Source organism: Nyctibius grandis, chromosome 3 (assembly GCF_013368605.1).
Source record: "Nyctibius grandis isolate bNycGra1 chromosome 3, bNycGra1.pri, whole genome shotgun sequence".
NCBI classification, from domain to species: Eukaryota; Metazoa; Chordata; class Aves; order Nyctibiiformes; family Nyctibiidae; genus Nyctibius; species Nyctibius grandis.
Genome location: NC_090660.1, coordinates 74,247,022 through 74,267,236, shown reverse-complemented (window position 1 = coordinate 74,267,236; position 20,215 = coordinate 74,247,022). Strand labels below are relative to the sequence as shown.

At 46.9% G+C, this 20,215-nt stretch overlaps 2 protein-coding genes across 6 annotated transcripts in view; one reads left to right on the top strand and one right to left on the bottom strand.

Annotated features, from left to right (window-relative positions):
• The first annotated feature begins 4,114 nt into the window (after positions 1-4,114).
• On the top strand, positions 4,115-5,736 carry CRH (corticotropin releasing hormone). Its single transcript, XM_068396271.1, has 2 exons — positions 4,115-4,194; positions 4,729-5,736. The coding sequence occupies exon 2, from the start codon at positions 4,744-4,746 to the stop codon at positions 5,260-5,262; it is 519 nt and encodes a 172-aa protein (XP_068252372.1). The 5' UTR covers positions 4,115-4,194; positions 4,729-4,743; the 3' UTR covers positions 5,263-5,736.
• The window catches only part of TRIM55 (tripartite motif containing 55), a 40,723-nt gene continuing 25,837 nt past the window's right edge, over positions 5,330-20,215 (bottom strand). For 2 of the 5 annotated variants that reach the window (XM_068396266.1, XM_068396270.1), the window contains 2 exons: positions 10,316-10,387; positions 7,979-8,062 (listed from right to left, as the gene is read on the bottom strand). In XM_068396266.1, the coding sequence (XP_068252367.1) occupies positions 10,320-10,387 (68 nt within the window). In that variant the 3' untranslated portion in view covers positions 7,979-8,062; positions 10,316-10,319. Of the gene's footprint in view, positions 8,063-10,315; positions 10,388-20,215 lie in introns of all 5 variants that reach the window. The other 3 variants (XM_068396267.1, XM_068396269.1, XM_068396268.1) reach the window with 2 other exon arrangements.

Sequence of the window (20,215 nt, the reverse complement as noted above, 5' to 3'; positions counted from 1 at the left end):
CCCTTGACCTCGCCATGGTCTGTGCCAAAGACAGATCAGATGCTCAGCTAACCAGGAAAATTTCTCTCATGACCAAATGCACACAGACACCAAGACAACCAGGAATACCGTTTGCTCGGTGCTCTCAGGGAGTGCTCGTTTGATGGATTTCCTTGTTGCTACCAATAATTGCGAGATTAGTTCCTGCAGCATTATCATTAACGGCACAGAGACCTCGCACACGTACCCATGCAGCCTCCTCCAGCCCTTATTTGAGAGCAAGAATAACAACTGACAAGTCTTGTGAGGTAAATATAAAGGTCAGCTGTTGCCTTCCTGGATGAGGGCTGTCAGGAGGAGAGAGGCGCAGCCCTTGCCGCCTGCACGCTTCGCCCAGCCTGCGTCTGCAGCTTCCCTCTGATGCTCAGAAGGAGAGAGAGAGGCCATGAGGCCTCCAAAAGTGCTTTTTGGTGATGTCCAAGAGGGTACGGGTGCAGCTCCTCTTTGTGTTACACACTCTGGTGGGAATACCCTCCCTGGGCTTGCAGGGCTTTGGGCACAGGGAAGGCTCTTGCTGGGGCAGAAGGTTCATGCTTGAGATTCCTGAGCGGCGTGTGCTGGCCCCTGCTCAGCTGGGGGTCAGGCTTTGGGAGGAAAACCATCCCTGCAAATCCACCCGTGTGTGAGCCGCTGTGAACGGCTGTGTTATCCCCAGACATGGTGGAACCGAGAGGATATTCCCGAGGAATTTTTCCTTCTGCTGGGAGCCCCAGCCCAAAGAAGTGTATCTTATGGGCAGCCATCTGGGATCAAAAGTATGAACATTAAGTCATGAATGAAAATAGTCCTCTGCTTGAGCTTATGAACTTGGTCTCAGAAAATGCAAGATTCACTCCTGCCTTGTACACAAATCCTGGGTAAATCTCTTCATCCTCTCATGTTGGTTTTCCTCACTGGAAAGTTTGGGAAAATAAGGTGCTTTCCTCTGTCTCACAGGACTGTAGGAAAACCTGTTATAAGTTATAGGTGGAGCTCCAACAGGACAGTGAGATGTACCACAGAATATCCCTGTGACGTGAGCATGTGATTCCCTTCCTGGAGTGAGATAATTGAAAATTTGAAAGAGAAATTAAAACTAAGAGGATTTTGAAGACTTCTGGGGTAAGAAGAAAGGGCAGATAGCTGAGCTCCTTATCAGTTTTGTTCTTCATCCTGACCTAGAACATAGTCTTTTGTATTTAATTGATTTATTTTTATTGATTTTTTATAACTCACTTTAATTGAAATTCTCTATGACTGGTCTAGCAAATTCAGTCTGCTGAGGAATAAGAGGCAAATGTATTTTGTTATTAAAATGACTTATCTACTTCAGGCATAGTAAGATACCTCAATTTTTTTTTTCTTTTTCTCTAGATCACCCTATAATCCATAATATTTATGACCATCATATTTAGATTTCTTAGTATCAGGAGTACCAAAGGGTGAAATGTAAATGTAATGTATAGATGTGCCAGATTGCTGGCACCTCAGAGTGGGCGAGATGCACTGACCTCACCCAAAATAATCACAGAAGGTAAGATTGCATGTTAGAGAGCTGGTGACAGGGACCAAGTAATGATGGTGATCACATGAAGTGGTTATGTGAGATGATGTGGAAATGTTTGCTGAATGCAACAATACCAGAAATCCTTACCTCCTTCTGACTAAAGCTGAGCAGACCCTGCTCAGAGCCAGGGGTTAAGAAAAAGGGGAAAAGAACCTGGCAGGTTGTACAGCTCTTGTGAAAACTGCAGGAGCTCTCCTAGCCCACTCCTGTGCTCTATTTGCTATCCCTGTAATTCCTCAAAGAGTGAAACTCTCTGCCTAAAGGGGCCTAAATAATATTGTAAATGATGAAAAACAAAATAATCTGAGCCGATACTCTTTGGCATCAGTCTTTTGGAGATATGCATCTCTATGTCTTATTCAGATCTCACCCACAACACTAAAAAAATGTATTTGGATCAGAATGCTTCCTTCTTTACATATATGATCACATTATTTTAGGAGGTTTTGTGTCTCTAAAAGGTACATTAAACCTAAAAATGGAGACACTGTGATAAAACCCACCCCAGAGTACATCTGGAGGGTTTGAGTTTAACAAGTGCCTTTTGCATTTTCCATCAACTGCTTGAACTTAGCTCCTGTTTCTTCAAACCTCTTGTTGTTCTCACTGAAAGCTGTGCTGACATGCTTTAAAAGCGTACAAATAGCTTCTGCTGTGACTATCTACACAATATATTCTGTTCTGCTTTCATTGTAATACGCATTTCAGTTCATGAATGCCTGAGCTAACAGAGGTAATGCAGAGATAAATCTCTGGTATTACTACTTGTTTTTCCATTTGTTTCTGTATGATGCACAAGATCTGATTCTTTGGCACTTCACCAGCAGCATCCGAGGCTGGAGGCAGGTATAACAAAAATTATAGTGTATAGCATCCCGAAGGAGATGCTCAGAACTGGGCTCTGGCCAAGCTCATATATTAAGTTGTTTGAACTTTGTTATTTTATTAAGGAAATGGATTTCAGATTCATCACTTATTTAGCATCGATAGCACACAACCACCTTCCGTGGTCTGCTGCAACTTCTCACTGTGGTGGGAGACATGCAAGTGCATGACCCCAAGCATTTACAGTCCAGGCTGGGTAAAACTAGTAGGTTTTCAGTACAATTTTTCAATTTAAAGGGAGAGACATGATTAATGTTGCAACCGAGGCGGTGAAGAAGCAGGACTGAGATGCAGTGGCAAAGCTAACGGGATGCAAGAACTGCAGAATGTACATAATGCATAGAATGGGTGTTGGGCAGAAGTTATTTCTATAGGCAGCGCTACCTCCTGGAAGAGGAGATCTGAGGGTAGAGAAACCCAACTGGAGACATTGGTGGAATTTGGTCTGGAGCCTGAAGACATAATGGAGACAGGAGAACACTTCAAAGGGAGCTAGCTCAACATGGGATTAGGACACCCTGGAGGGTAGGGCCTTAGCTGAGGAGGGCAAAGAGAGAAACACATGGCCATGGGAGCGAAGAGGCGGGGGGAGATCAGCTAGCGGAGTCGGGGAGGGGAAAAAAAGAAAGGAAAAGGAAAAGGAGCGGTTGCTGCCTCCACGCAAGAAGTGGGAAGACAATGGAGAGAAGCAAGGGCCAGAAGGAGGGAGTGGGAGCTGGCAGCGCGGAGGCAGGGCCGGGACGAGCCAGCGGCGGTGCCGGGGGTGGCAGGGGAGGAGGAGCGGGCGGAGCGGCGCCCGGGCTGAGGTCCCTGCCCGGCAGAAGTTCCCGGATCGGCCCCGGTGGCACCCCCGGCCCTTCCCGCCGCCCCCTCTCCCGGCGGCGGGGCCCGGGCAGCCCCTGCGACGTGACAGTGTCAGCGGTGCCGCCGGTCCCTCCCGGCACCGGCATCGGCCCCTGCCCCGCGGGGCTCGGCTGCGCTCCTGCCCGCTTTGCAGGGGGCAGCGCTGCCCCGGCCCCGGCTGGCCCGGGGCGCGGAGTAAAGGCGGGCTCCGCGCAAACCCCGCGCCCCGCGGAACCTCCCGCGCCGGCCGGCCGCAACCGCCCCGTGCGGGCGGGCCGGGAGGCGGCGGGGGGAGGGGGGGGGAGTGAGGGCGTCGAGAAGCACCAGGGATGGGGGAAGGACACCGCCCGGGATGGCAGCCCTGGTCCCGGGCGGGTCGGGTCCCTCCCCGCGGGCCGGCCCGCGAGTGGAAAGTTTCCCCGGCGTGACCTCTCATAGTACGCGCCCGCTCGGAAATCTCATTCAAGTATTTTTATCAATGGGGTGGGGGGGGGCACCCCGCTCCCCGGCCCCCGACCCGGCTGACGTCACCGCAGAGGCGATAAATATCTGTTGATATAATTGGACGTGAGATTTGGGGTTGCGATAGCGAAACTCGGCCCATCGCCGCTCCGACGGGCTCCCATGATTTATTCAGCAGTGGATCGAGGCACGCAATCGGGCTGTCAGGAGAGCGTCAGCTTATTAGGCAAGTTCTGCGTGATTCCAGGAGAGGGTCTAAGCTATAAAAATCCCGCGCCCCGGCTCTGATTAGGACCAAATCTGATCCCAAGTTCGCCAGGAGCCGGCTCCGACGGAGAGCGAGAGGAAGGGACGCCGGGCACCGCCGAGCCCCGCCGCCTGCCCTGCCCTGCCCTGCCCTGCCGCCGCCGCCGCCCCAGGTAGGTGCGGGGCCGCGCCCGGGCGCGGAGCGGGCTGCGCTGCGGGGGGCTGAGCGCGGCGTCCCGCGGGAGGCGGGGAGCTCCCCCGGCCGGGCAGGGAGCGGGGAGGCGCGGGGGAGCCGGGCGCTCGCACCTCGCAGCTCTTGGGCACAGCCGCCCCGCCGTAGGCACCCGACGCACCCTCCCACCCCCTGGGTGGGTGAAGAGGCGCAGGTCCGCGCACACGCGTGGACTCTCTCCGCAGAGTCTCAGCCCAGCCTGGTCCCCGGGACCCGCTGCCGGCGCAGCCCGGAGCCGCCCCGCGGGGCTGTCGCGAGCGGGGCGGCCGCCTCGACGGCGGGTGCCGGTCGGGCCCGGCTGAGCGCGGTCGGGCCGCGGTGCGCGGAGCGCGGAGGGGCGCGCAGCGGCGCGTTTCAGCACCGGGACAGCGGCGGCGGGGGGCACCCCCTCCCCGGCCCCGCGCTGCCCTCCCCGCCGCCGCGGCTCGGCTGTGTAACACCCCCCTCCCCCTCCGCCCCCCGTCTGCCCCCGCAGGTTTGGGCCCCGACCATGAAGATCCCGCTGCTGGTCTCCACGGGAATCCTGCTGGTGGCCCTCCTGCCCTGCCAGGAGTGCAGAGCTCTCGGGAAGAGCCCGGTAGCCGCCCACGGGGCTCTGCACCAGCCAGATTTCTTCCAGCAGCAGCAGCAGCAGCAGACTCTGCCCGTCCTGCTCCGCATGGGAGAAGAGTATTTCCTGCGCTTGGGCAACCTCAACAAGAGACCCGTTGGCTCTTTCTCCGCCTCTTCCAGCAGCACCAGCCACGTACAGCCCGAAGCGTCCGCCAGCAACTTTTTCCGGGCGGCGGGGCAAGAGCTGCAGCAGCTGCCCGAGCGCTCGCTGGGGAGCCCCGAGGAGGGCGAAGCCGAGGGGGAGGCCGTGGAGAGGGAGAAGCGATCCGAAGAACCCCCTATTTCTCTGGATCTGACTTTCCACCTCCTGCGAGAAGTCTTGGAGATGGCCCGAGCCGAGCAGTTAGCGCAGCAAGCTCACAGCAACAGGAAACTGATGGAGATAATCGGGAAATGAAACGGCCTCTCCCCGCCTTGCCAAAGAGATTCCGCAGTTAGCACAAGAATAATTACACCGTCCGATGTACCATAGTGCTGCTCTGATGTCATCTCTTTATTTTTATATAGCTTTAAACCTAGAAGGGTGTACTCCGAACAGCCTCTGTCCCTTGACTAGCATGCACAACCGTGTACCAAGTGCAGAAACACGAGTGTCGTTCGTAACCTCCCCTACCTTTATTTATTTCTCCGTTTCCCAGTTATTCTAGTGCCATCGCTACGTAGGGATGTGTGAGCATTGGAAGAAAAGGTTCCAAGAAGACAGATAACTTTTCTGCTGGGGGCAGAAAAAAGGTGGGAGGGGGAATCTCTGTGAGCTACTTTAAATCCACTTTTTTTTTCCCTGTAAACATTTTCACAATAAAACATCTTTTCAGCGCTCGGTTGATTTTGTTGTGTAAGAGAATGTTTAATATTTATATTTTTAATAAAAGCTGCAAAGTAACGATGGCTTGATAGACTTTCTTGCCTACACGCCTGAGGGTTGCTCCGCCTCCCTCAGCGCTTAGCGGGGCGGTGGGGCACCCACGGCCGCGGACACCCAGCGCCGCCGGGAGCCCTAAATCACCCCCGGGGATGGATTTTTCCTTCCCCGCCCCGGGGAGCCCCCGTCCCTGCGGGCTCTCCCAGAGGCGCGCCCCGACGTGCCGCCGGCCCCGGGCGCCGGGCAGGGGCTGCCCCACGCCGCCGCCCTCGACACCGGCTGCTCCCGAGGACAGAGGTCGGGGGTCAGTCGGTCGCCCCCGGCTCTGCCGGCTCCCACCTCAGCAGCCCCCCGAGGGGGCTCCCCGGCTCCTCCAGCTGCGTTCGGGGCCGGGCCGCCTTCTCCGGCCAGCGCGCAGCAATGGGAAACGGGTGAGGTGCTCCTGTATGTTTTCTGTTTCCTTCCTAGCTCTGCTCAGCCTCCCCACACCCCAAAAGGGCAGATTCCTCCCCGTCGCGGCTCCCCCCGTCCCAGCGGTGGTGCCCAAGCCAGGTCCCTCCGAGGGGCTCTGGGGAGGTGGTGGTATGGGCCTGGGGGAAGGAACTGGGGGAAATCTGCCGGGACAACAGGGAGAAAATAAGAAATCCCTCACCCCAAACCACATTCCAGGGAAAAAGCTGCTCCAGCAGCCGGAGGCGATGCAGTGGTGCGGTGGCGGTTTGGAGTGGTGCTCGCTCTGGGCTATGCCAGTCTCAAAGCTTTGTGCAGACCTCACCTATGCAGCCCTCCCAAACTTCTCTCGTAGGAGCGTTTTTCAGGGGAAGCAGATACAAATGTGGGTCGATGTGACTCAGCCCTGCAGAGAGGGATGGCCAGGACTGGGGCTGACCCCTCACAGCCTGCTGACCAGGCGCTGCCTTGCATCTGCACTGTCAGCTTACCAGTCCTGCTGGGGCGCAGCGCAGCTCTATGCCCCGGCACAGTCCCCAGCCAAAATAGCATGTTTAGGGCCTGGCTCAGGGTTCCTGGAAATATCCACACTTAACCCTAGAGCTGAGCTTGACACCTCGTCCATCCCCCATGGCACCAAGCACTCCCGGCAATCTGCCAATCTCTCTTAAACGCTACTGAGCGCTGACACCTTGTCCCCAGTGACAGAACTTGCAGAGTGTCACCTTCAGTACAACTTGTAGAGCTTCTTTTAAGACACAAATTTGATTTCATTAGACAGCTCAGCATCTGCCATGCACATGGAAAGGATATTCAGCATTCGCTTTTTTCTACAGCACACCATGGGGCCTTCAAATTAAACCTTGGAAGAATAGCTGTGACCACCCTACCACATCCTGGTTTCATGCAAGAACATGCCCCTTTTCCTACACACACAGATGACGGAGAAGATGTAGACAGATAACAGCTGGACAGACATGGGCAGCCCTCTTAGCGTCTGTCCCACAGGCTCAGAGCTGTGTCCCGCAGCCATGTGCAGGGGGTGGTCAGTGCTTTCGGCGTGTGCATCTTCCTCATCCCTGTTGCTGGGCACCTTCCCGACAAAAAAAACCTGTTTGTGTGAGCGTCGTCTATTGTGGCTTGGCCAGGAAGAGCAAGCGCAAAGGAAGAAATGGCAGCTTCCCTCTCCCCTCCCATATTCAGCCTCCACAGCTGGGGGGGGGCACCGGTACCCTGGGGACTATGAGTGACTGCAGGGAGGTGCTTAGATGCAACCCTGACTTGGGGCTGCCATGGGCATGATAGTGTCACTGAAGTCACCAGCACCGATGAGTGGGGATGCTGGAGGGTACTGCGGAGAAATGCGGTGTTGGCAAAGGATGCTACTACTGAATATCACACCAGCATTTTAGCTAACAGCATTGGTGAAGCATTTACACCTATACAGGGACGTGCCAAAAAGTGAATAACAAAACACTAGCAGTGCTCAGCCTACAGCTGTAGTGATGCTATTTTCCCCTTCAAAACAAGAAATCCTTGGAAAACTGACTACAATACAGTATAGCAATTTGTCCCCATGCTCCCATCCCTCTCAGGACTCTCATCTCAAGGGCTGGGTAAAATGTGGAGGTCAACTGAGTTCCTGGGAATGAAACCTGCTCAGATGTCACTTTCCAGACCAGTTTCTTTGTTGATTGCAGCCAGGCTGCCTGCGCTCGCGGTCCCTCGGAGGAGAAGCACACCAGAAGCCAGCCGGAGTGAGTCATCATTCATTGAGTGAGTTCAACCAGGAGAAGGAGAAGACATGACGAGCCGGCTCGTCACCCCTCTCATTGCTCATGGGAGTTTCCTCCACGTGTCCTTGAGGGGACGGTTCAGAACCAGTCTGCAAAGGAAGGAAAGGTTGACAAATGGAAGAGGAAAAGATTAACTGCATTAAAATCCTTAAGATTTCACAACACGCAGAAAAACAGAATGAAATGGGAAGGAGGGGAAAAGGCAGGGAGCATGAAAATTTGGGGAGGCCAGCCAGACTTGTAATGCCAGAGAAGTTGGAGGGACTTTTGCCACGGACAACGGCAGAGGAAGGGTTACACCAGGTGAGCGTGTTGCACCTGTGCAAAGGGCTTAGTCCTGATTTGGACCTCTGGAATATTATTGCACCGAAGGTGATAACTGCCTGTTTAAAAGTGGTCCTGAGCCAGCTTGGCTTGTGTAGCTGGGTCTCCAGATTGATGTGGACTGAAGCCAAAAGTTACTGTCAGTGCATTGCCACTCAAAATTATACTTGTTCTGCTGTTGTGAAATCTGCCTTGGATGTGTTTGTTTTTTTTTTTAAAGTCTTTTAATATTTATTTCACTTAAATTTCACTCAACCCAAGAACAGGAAATAAATTAATACAGAGATATAAATTTCTGCTTATATCCCAGACCAAATTCTGCTTTTGTTTGCACAGGTATCCTATGCTTACAGTAAAAAAAGGAATTTGGACATGATATTCTGTAGCTGCTAATCACAAGAATTATTATTATTTTTTAAATTGGTGGAATATTTAACAGTCCAGTATGATATATAGATATATATTTGTACTAGTTCCAGTGTTTTCAGATCCCTTTGGCAGAGAACGAAGACCAGCTTTGTCATAGTATCAGAAATCCTATTAGAGATAAAATATACAAAAAATGGGTGATTTGGTAGCTGAGGGATGCCTTGTGTCTTTATCATTAAAATCACAATTTAATGTGCAACATAAGGGATTTTTTTTCCCCTCTATATTTGCAGATATGCACGTACATTATTGCACATTCTTAAAATGAAAATAGCCAATAATGCCAGCCTTCTCTGTGCAGGGTTTCACCTTACTTTGGGAAATTCAGTGTGATCTCAGGAGAACAATTTGGTGTCAAGATATTACTTGATAGAGGGGAAATGACAGAGCAGTGTCCTCTGAATTTTAACACATCTAAATCATTTATAATACTGTCCTAAAACGGAAAGTTACCAAAGCAGTGATGCTAACAGACATATCCAGCAACAAGCAATGAAGCAGAGATGCTTGTGAGAAACTGAAGCACGGGATGGGTGATTTTCCTAAGCATTTTTGTAAGTGCTTAATGTTGAAGTGTACCACAGGAATTAGTAAGAACTAATGGTATGTTAAGTATAAATTGGCTACTGGGCTTCATTCCAGTTACTACCTGTTCAAGTGTCATGACACCAACAGGAAAGACAGCATGGAGGTATGAAAAAAAAGTAGCTCCCTATTTCTTTATTTATATCTAATTAGAGTTCACAGCTCCTTTTTTAGACCCAAATCCTCAGTTGCTCTAGACTGGAATAGCCCTACTTGTTCTGATGAAATACTGTCTGAGAATCTGCTTTAATATTTGAAATGTGGACTAATTTTGACTTAGATTCATATTTCCAAAGCAAGGCACTCACTGCTACTCACTGCAAAATACAGGGCTCAGAAAGTATTCCTATGGACAAGGATCTTGCAGAAGAATATAGCTTTTGCTTGCTAACATTATCATGTACTTTAATGAGAGCACAAGCATGGTGAAAAATCTGGGAGAAACAGCTGCCTACTTGAATACAAAAGTCCATTTTCAGCAATGCTGGTGAGAAGGGTAGTCTCCCAGGCTTATGCAAAAGTATTGTAAAGAATTGGGCCCGTGGGGCTAGATCTTCTACTGAAAAGGCAGATAGCTAATTGAATCCCGATTATAGAAGATCTGCCTCTCAGCCCTGGAAAGTGCTGAACGCAAAATTTTCAACGCAATTACAGAAGTCAGGTATCAGCAGTAAATACATGGCTAGACTTTCTGAGTTGCAAGGGATTCTGCGCTCTCTTGATCTCGGTGGATGCAGGAGTGTAGGTGGTTTATTAGTCCTCTATGATGTTGAAAATTTTGCCTTTTGTTTTTGGAAGAATGCCTGGAGTGCCTGGACTAGCTAAAAGTAATTTTGAAAGGGCTGTGCAATTTCATGCACCAAGCCCTCAGCAGTGTGTGTAAGCTGGCATGGGACAACCCTCCTCACTTCTCCGCACTCTGCAAAGGTATAGGACTGGCAAGAGGTTTAAAAAAATCATTTCCTGCATTTTTATTCTTTTTTACTGAAAAACCACGCTGTCACCTTGTCATTTCTCTTCCTGTGCAAGGCGGGCTTCCTTTAGAGCTTGCACTTGCTGTTCCAACCAGCCGCTATCTGGAAATACGCATTAAACTAAGGTTAACTTTGAAGCAAAGAAGTATCTATGGGCTTAAAGTTAAGTAGCTTGTTTCATAGGATTTGGAACTAACGTGTCAGAAGGAAAAAAGCACAATCTAATAACTTAGACTGGCAAGGTGAGTGCATTACCTTGTTAACCAACACTGCTGGTACTGCATTTCAAACAAAACAATCTTTGTATGCATCACTGCCAAAACTGTATTTCATAATGCGTTAACTCCTTCATATTCTGCTGTGATCTCATCTTCCTGTGTCAGCAAAACAATGTCAGAGCTCCAGCATATTCCCACTGGGTTTGGCTGGATGAAGCACTTACTCCCTACACCTCACTGGGCTCAGCAGGCTGCCAGTCTGCAACACCTCAATGTGCCTTTCCAAGAGCAATCATTTGCCATCACACCCAGCCAGGAGTGAAGCAAGCACACAACTGACAATAGGGCCATTCCTTGGCTGTTAGACTTGTGTTTTCACACCTGTGACACTTCAGTATTTGTGCTCTGAGCCATACAGTGACTGGGGTACACTATCCTCATGTGAGGCAAGAGACCATCAAAAGGTGCGAGGAGCAACTCTGTCCACGTTATTAAGTCCATTTTCCCCCTCAAATGGCAGCCCACACAACTCAGAGTTACACAGTGTGCTGGCATTGTCTGAGACAAAGATTTCAGCTATAGACTTTTACAGAAAACAACTTTTTCGAACCAGGAGGTGATTGTGAATGGTAGAAAGCAGAAGCAGGTTTTCTCAGTGTCAATGGGATTTGGTCATCCGACCCTTCTATAGGTCCTTGCAACCTCATCCCAGATCACCTTGCTGTCCCTGTTATCACAGCCCTATTCCACTGCCAGAGAAAAGCTTTCTGCTGAGCACGGCACAGCCCTTGCCACATGCCTTTCAGATGTTTCAGATTCAACAGTTCATTGTGTCTGTCTGTTGCTATTAGGTAACTGTTGTCAAGCTTCTACCCAAGCTTTATCTTAGTCTTGGAGATCTCATGGGTAGGGCTTGTTTTTTCACATTACCTAGAATAACAAGTCCCAACCCTTGATTTGGGTCCCTAACAGTAATAAGGAGTAACTAAAGTGTTTACCTCAGATTGCATTAATCACATTAGGCCAATGCTGAGAGAGTGCTGAATACTTACACTTTGATTTATATTTTCCCCTGTGGTGTCAAATGACATCAAACGATGCTTTCAATAAGCACCAGGAATTTTCTCCACGCCAGCTCATGAAGCAGGGAGGGAAGCACACCCTGCATGACTGATGGTTGGATTTGTTTCTCCCATAAGCAAAGCCCAGGCTGAAGTTTACATGCCAATTCTTTGGAGGTGCTGAGCAACCACAACTCCCACTGAGAAGCCATTCAGCCCTCCTCAGCATCTGGCACACTAGAATTTGCATGAATAAACAGTATAAAGATCTCACTGTTTAACCAGATGAGTTGTATCAAAGTTGCAGGTATTCAGCATTTTTCAGCATTTGCTTCCTTAAGCAGAGCACTACTTAAATCTGTATAAGGTTCTTGTAAAGGATGTGGAGAGGAGGAAAGGGTTGAGTGGGATGGCTTTGTCATAACATTTTCATTTATTAGGGCCCAGCAGTTATCCTGTTTATGCTGGGGAAAAATAGGTAGTCTAGGCCTTCTAGATATTTGAAACACAATGAAGTCTACACACAGTTTTCTGCTTTACCAGCACTAAATCTCCATAGCCTTTAGGTATGAAGACTGGGATCCATGTTACCAAACCTCAGTCATCCAGAAATGAGATATCCGCTCAAGCAAACTGCATTCATCCCCTCTAATGGGAGTGATAAGGGAAAGGCATCACGAGAGGGTGATTTGTCCTGTCCTAAAAGAAGTGTCCATAGGGTGGATTCCCCTCCAGAGGTACCTCCTTCTCTCTACTGCCTCTAGAGACACTCTTGGTGACTGGGTTAGACTAAATCTGGCTTTTAAGTAATTACACAAGAAAGATTCCAGCCAAATACTTCAGGATATCAGAAAACTGCTTGATAGGAATTGAGAACTTTGACTGCACTATTACTTTTTACAAGATCAGTAACTCTTAAATTTAGGAAGTGGGGGTGGAAGGGTCTTCATAGTCTTCTTCAGTTTGGTTTTTGTTTTGGTGAATTTTTGCTTATTTTTGGTGACTTCTCATAAGGTAGGATCTGGAGAAACCATTATTATAATGGCCCTCTCAGAGGTTATATCCCACCAGCTTGCAAGGAGATGTGAGAAATAAGAGAAATGAGGGCTGAAATGGTTGTTTCCTCCAGGGCTGTAGATCACCCACCAGTATATTTTATCCAGAATGAGCATGACTAAACGATCACAATTTTTCGTAATTAATCAGAAAACAAAAATGGTTGCTGGTTCTATGCTGGCTGCAGGAGACTGGATTATGCCTTTGTTGGCAAAGCAAAAACGACCTTCTCACATTTTTTGAACAAATATGGTTCTACCTAGTGAATTTGTAGTAGTTGAACACTTCGTGTCACATGAGTATGTTATTCCTGACCTAGTGTTGAATTCTCCAAAACTGTATTTACCATCTTGTGGAATCATGGTCTCGGTTTTGACTGAATTAATGAGAAAGTTGTAGATTTACAGTGAAATAAGTGAGAAAAGAATGCATGTCATTTGTAAGAAGTCAATATGCCCTAGGAAAGGGGGTTATTTCTTACAACTATGCACCTGGATGCACAAATAGCCCTCCTGTGCAGCTATATGAATGTTTTCTGGAGCAAAAATGCTGATCAAAACAGGTCCTGTCCCTTGGCTTCCCATCCACCTCTTCCCACTTTGCCTCCATAGTTCACTGTCCATTTGCATTGCTGCAGCTGTTTGCAGGGCTGTGCTAAGAATGGGAATGTCACTGGAATGACATCAATTTTTTGTTGCTTTTGAGGTGAAGGAATATATTTTTAAACCTGGACCATTTGAATCATTTGATTCCAACACAGCACAAAAAACAGCTGCCTCAGCACAAATGCCATGTGAGTGGTGGCATCTGTGCAGGAATAAGAAGCAGGGCCATTTGGCAAGAAACTCCTAAATCACGTTCGCTGCCAGAGAAAAAAATGGATCTACACCCTTAGAGGCATGTGAGCTACCCAATGCCTTCGTTGCCTCCTCTTGATCCAGCAGGAGAGCAAGAGTGTGAATTTGTTAGAAAATGTGGGTCTTGGAGAGAGAAGCAGTGAAAATACAAGCCTCTTGCTTCTATGGTTCCTGTAGCCTCGGAAAATGGGTGAGAAATTAAAGTTAATTCCCGTATTTTAGCTGGCTTGTTTAGAAACAACTCCCAGTGTTTACAAGAACAGGCATGATTAAAAAATGCTAGCTGATCGCAAAGCCATCACAGAATCTGTAGGCTATGTTTGTCTGCCTCAAATGTCAAGTGTTACACTTCTGGCACTCAACACTTCCAGGCAGCGGAAACAAACGGAGAACAACAGGTTATTTTTAAGTAGTTCAAACTTTAGTTCAAGCATTTTGTTTTCATATTTTTATGCAGTCTAACTCCTTCAGCATAACACCTGGCAGCTGCCACATATATCACAACAATATTGTTTCAAGCTAAGAGGCTGCTTATTTTGTATGGATCTTTTCTTTTTATTAGCAGGAACCAACAGAATATTCTCTGAAATAATTGCTACAATTACCTGCCACAGAAATACATACGGTGGCAGACAAAATAATATGCACAGACAAGCTCCATCAGTCACAGTACTAGATATGTCACTTGCTTAATAGTGGTCAGTAATGAATTTTAGAAGTCCATTGGGAGGAAATGCCTTTCTTCAATAGATTTTCATTATATTACAACTAACATTATGTGGTTAATGTCTAATGCAATGTCTCTTACATAATGACCTTAAAGAGACCAAATATATTGCAGAAGATAACAGCCCAGCTAGCTTATTTTGGTATAGGATCTGCACATCTCCCATGGGATCCAAAGGTCCAGACACTTGAACCAGTGGTGGAAACAGTTTTAGAGAATGGTGTGAGAGGGCAGCTTTCTTCTGTTACTTGGGACAAAAGAAATACAATTCCCTTATTTATGTCACCTATCTTTTCCATGACTAAAACAAAAAAGTCAGAAAGAAGACACTTGTTTAATATTTCACCCATTGCTGCACCTCATCGTCATTACTTTTTGTTAAGAGTGATTAACTACATATTTGCATAAAACCTAGTCCTGCCACTGTCCAGGAAAATGAAGGAAACCCAAGAGCAGAGTCTTACAAACACATGAATGTTAAGGCTGCATGATCAGAACAGTCTTTCCTGGATCTATCCACACATCATTATTCATTCCTCTCAATGTAAAGTTTTTGAGAACCTCCTGATTAATAAGCCATCTATCACTTCTGCTCCCTTCCATCCCTGCTGGAGAACTGTCTAGCAAAGCAAGGATTATCTTGAGAGGCTGTAGGAGTAAGTGGTATGCACTGGCCACTGGTGCCAGAAAGCTACTCATGGCTACCAGTTCTCCCCTCTTCCCCCTGCTTCTGCTTCATCAGACAAGTAGATATGACTTCAAATCAACATGTTAACTGTGAAGTAAAGGCCTTCCAAGAACTTCTCTGTGGCAGTAACCCATCCAGTCCATGTCAGAGAAACTTCACTATTAGCTTTCAGAGAGAAGGAGCAAACCTAGTAATGGTTTAACGTCACGTTTGTCACTGTCATATAGTCTTTCTTTTGAGTAATATGGAGTGTTGTAAATGAAAGCTTTTTCTTCCTCTGCAAATGGTATTTTTGTAAATCCAATGAATGAGACAGAGTGCTGGTTCAGACTGTGACTCACCCCAGAGCTCCATTCACAGGATCAGATAACGGAGCCAGCATAGCTGCGAGGTGTGTAGACACATGCCATGCTTTGGAAGTTGGAGCACTGCTCACATTGTGAGTGACTGACTTATCTGGGCTGTTGTAATTATGAGGGGGTGGGATATGTGAGCTGTGGACACAGCACACCTTCTCTGAGAGACAAAAACACACTGATGGACATCCAGGAAGAAAAGCTGGAATGTCAGCTAAAGCAACAGGTTGCCATTCTTTAAAGCCACCACGTAACAGAAAATAGAAAGTCTTGGGCACAGTTAAAACATTTTTTCCCTCCTCACCTGTTGCTGCTGCCCCTTTTCCTTTGTGTGCTCATTTTTCCATGTCTTCAGTTGCCTGAGTCTTCTCCTTAATACAACCACAGCAACTGCAGCTGGTAGCCAAGCAATGACTCTTCTCCAACAATAATACCTTGCTCAGTGAGCAGCACTGTGACTTCCTGGACAGAGACCTGTTGTAGCACGTCTCACATTGTAATCTCTGCTCACCCGTTAGCAATGCTGGTTTGCTTGCACAGCACTTGGCCAGCTGATGCGCCAGCTTCCTTCTGCCCATCTTGCACTGTTCCCAGGTGAAGTCCAAGAAAGCTCTGACAAATACTGCTCTTAAAATCTCTGATTCAATCATAGTTATTGACCAGGTTTTTACAGAATACAGAGCACAGATCACGGGCAACTTTCCCCAGAGACAAACTTGGAACTGACCTGTATCTGGGTGGGCACCAATTACATTTTTTAAAAAACGGAATCTATTTATTTTATAAAATTAAATTATGAAATTGTGCATAAATATAAAAATGAATGTGTTTTAAAAAATTAATCCGGTGCCAGATGTTGAAAAGGCTCACCAGCACTGACGGGGGAAACAACAGCTACCTTTCCTCAGTAAGGCATTTTGTAATAGAGCAAGTCATACAGAAAGTGTTTCATCACGAAAAATAGCCACTTCTGCATGCAGAAGTGCTGAGCCAGGAGTGCTCTAACAGACTGGGTCTGTATTTCAATCACCACCTTCAGTGGTTGAGATAGACTCAGGCAGGTTTTATAGGGTGCTCTCTAAATTAAAAAGAGCAGTGAGAAATTCAGATCACTTATTCTCCAGGAGTGTGAGATCCTCATTCTCTGCTCAAAGGTGTGACATCTATTTTGGTTATCTGCACCATGGTTTGAACATCACGGCACCTATCTATCTCCATTGGCCAGTAGCCTCGGATAACAGGTTTTCTCAACTGGTCATTCATCTCTTACTCAGTGACCTGGAGCTTATTGTAAAGACGTTAGGAATACATATCAACTAAGAAGGGATCTAAGACTGAATCAATGCTGTTTGATATGTCTCTCTCCTTTTTTTCTGTTTCGTTTTGGCTGTACACACAGCCCCCCAACCTGTATCTCCATTTCAAACACCAGGTAGGCGGGCACCAAACACTGTAGGGTGCTGCAGTCCAGCCCCTTGCCTGGTCACAAGTCAGGAAAGCCTAGAAGTGGCATGATACAATATTCAAAGGACTCAGTCCCAGTTTACTAATTACTGCCAGTGGGATTTCAATCAGATAGACTGGTATTTAGATATTGATCCATCTCTAATGATTACAGGATTACAAGCACTGCTTTCCACAGATGAGTGTACAGCTGCACTGAAAGCCTGAACTGTCTCAAGGCAGTAGGATGACAACTAACCAAGTATTTCACAAACAGATGGCTTGTGTTGTTGTGACATAAATATGCTGTAATGTGATGTAAAACAGCAACAGTTCATCCATGATTAAGAAATATTTTTTGTTTACACTCTGTTTTCCTTTCTGAACACCTTAACAACGAGCAGAACAAGTGATGCTTGGAGAAGGAGGTCGAGTGGAGATAGGATTCAGTATTTATATGAGCTAGTTGCAGAAAGACAATGTCTAGGTGAGCCTGGTTTTGTATTAATTTGAACAGGAGAAATAATTTTGTCCACACTGTTATTGTGGAGGCCCTTTTGATAGTAATGAACTGAAAAAAATGAAATATACATAAATCAGATGGTATCTATGACTCACCAGACAAATCACAGAGCAGACTATTCAAGGTAAAACTTCAGGTGAAGTATTTGCCACTCATATTAATTATGAGGAACTATTGTCTGAAAGCCCGTCTTAATGCATTGCCCTCACGACTTGTCTCTTCTGCCTCTGAATCACTCAGATAATTCTCAGAAGCAGGGTAGAGAGAGGTGTTAAAAGAGGAACAATCCAGACTTTCCTGATTTTCTCTGCATGTATTTGCTAAACTGAGGTGGAAAAAAAATCTCACCTGAAGCACAAAGTCAAGATGAAAAATGGAAATTTACAGGCAGAATTTGCCACCAACTAACCATCAGACTGAGTGGCCTCAGACCTGGCTGCTGTAACTGAGACCCAGCTCACTCAGTCAAATTACAGAGAAGCAAAGGCAGAATTTTTGGACTGTTAACTGGGATTCCTGCATCTAGCTCTTGCCCTGTATTTCAGCTACAGGCTGAACAGTTTTGGGTTTTTTTTCCCCAAGTGAAATTTAAGAGATGTTTAGGAAGAAGCTTCAAACAGAATCTAATTTGAGCTTGTATAATATCTGATTCATGGGTCTCCTACAAAAGGCTCAACTTCACGGAAGATAGACGACCTATTTTTCATTCAATCAAAATTTGCAGATTTTTTTATCTGAACATAAATAAACCCACCCAGTTTTCTACCTAAGGAAAGATATTGTACAAGTATATTTGGATGTAGATGATAAATATCAAGTCGACTTTTGCTCTCTGCATTCCCAGATCTGTCCTTAGCAGTAAACACAGTTGTTGCAGGGAGCAGAGAGCCTTCAGAGCAGCAGCTGGATTCCTGGGAGAGAGCTACCTCTGCTGCACCTGATGCTGACACTAACAAACTTCTTGTCCTGCTCTAGGGACAAAGTGTGGGAAGGCTGTGTCGGGTGGGCCAGAGGGGAAGGAGACCCTTGCTTAGCATCATTCCTGCAAGATTCAGCCTTGCAAGACAGCCTTCTCTCAAGCAAGCAATCCCCTCTCTTGGAGCAGTTGGCTTGAAGAGAGGGACTTAGCTTCCTTACCTGATCAGATTGGCAAGACTGAGTTTCCAATTTGGAGAAGATAAAGGAAATTATTATTTGTGTACCACTGCCACGCTCGTGCAATCATTCCAGAGTAGCACTGCGCTAAAATGTGGGACCATACCTTTTACAGAGTGATGGAAAAGCAGAGGTACATGGGCAACAAGCGCAGCGTGATCTCTCTTGGGCTTATTTTGGTTTTAAATGATCTTATTTTGCCCAGGTTGTCTGCATATTGACATGACAACCAATAGCTAAGTACTGACCTCTCTGACATGTGATTTAAGTCTGTCTTGTGGTAAAATATTTGAAGGATCACCAGCTGAAATTGAAGTATTCAGCAGCAGGGCAAAGAGAACTACAGTGCCTGAATACAGAGAGGACTGTCCCTGTGGTAATTTGGCAGATGGCATAAGGTTGCAAGCAAGTAATAGAAAATTTTAAAACTAATGAAACAAGATTAACATAGGCCACTCCATTATTAGTTGTCCTCCCAGACAGCTTCGTCCTGATTATATTTTACATCCTCATAGAATTAAAGCACTGTACTTACTGGCAGCAATGGGAAATTAGGTCAGAATACTGTTTGTGGATGATTAACTTGCATTTCCTTTCAAACTACATGTATGTGCCTGAGTCCTCCGGAGCCACAGACAGCTGCTTCTCTGATGGAATTTGAGCAGCAGAATATAGGGTCCAGTACTTCATCTTAGATGGAATAAACTGGATAGCCAGAGACCCAGGTGAATACAAGACTTTCATAAGCTCTCACTAATATATATGGTGTCACTGCATGAGAGATGTTGCCTACAAAAACCTGACTAGGGGAAAGAAATGAACAAACTTTTCCTCATGCATCCATTGCCCTCTGTATTTTAACCAGACTGAAATAATTTGAGCAGATGTAAGGTATTTTGTGATCTGCCTTCTTCCAGTGACAACACAAGAGGGTTTTATTATAAAATACTCATCACTGCTGATTTTTGGGATTCCTCTATTACAAACTGAGGGATAGAGTGGTTCTGAATGTGAAGACATTTTTAAGGACTACACATTCCGGGAAAGCGGTTTTACTGTTCTTGATGTGCATGGCTGTCTCTAGTTATCAGAGGTCTGCACAAGGGAATTAAAAGGCAGAACTTGGGGCCAGCTTTTCATGCTTGGCTGCTTAAAGCTGGACAGCAAGAAGGGCTTACATACCTGGCTTGATAGCTGGGAGTATTGAGCATTTGCACTGTTAGAAGTGACAGATAGATGTTCAGCGCTCCTGAAAACTGATCTTGCTACTAAGGATGACTCAATGCATATTTAGAAGTCAGATTTCCAAGAGACTGAAGGGCCACATATCTGTTCAGGTGTGCCAGTCCAACAGTTAGATGCCACGAGCATTTACAAAGATACACACCATTCTTCATATGCTAAAGCTCCACACCTATATGCCTTGGTAGCATCCTCCACACATAAAGAGACAAAACCGCATGCTTGAGTCCTGAAATGCCAAACGGGTGAATGAGTTTCTGAAGTCTAATGCACAAAATATGTATTCTTCTTCCTAGCTCACTTAGGCTGTCTTCCGAGACTGAACACAACAAGGCAACTTAAGACTTGGCGAAGGTTTGCTTCGCCTCCTTCTGTAACTCATCACACAGCCTGTCTCTAAGGTCTCTAAGTTTTTATTTTGGACTCCAAGATCTGCTTCTCCCATGTACTGGAAAGGGCTGCTTGTTAATGTGTATGTCACCCTCCACTAATACATTACTCCCCATGGTGGCAAGGCAGCTCATTGATGCTATTCCTGCACCCTGTGTTTTAATCATTTGCTCCCGGTTGTCATCCGCAGAGGCTCACATTCACTTCAAAAGAT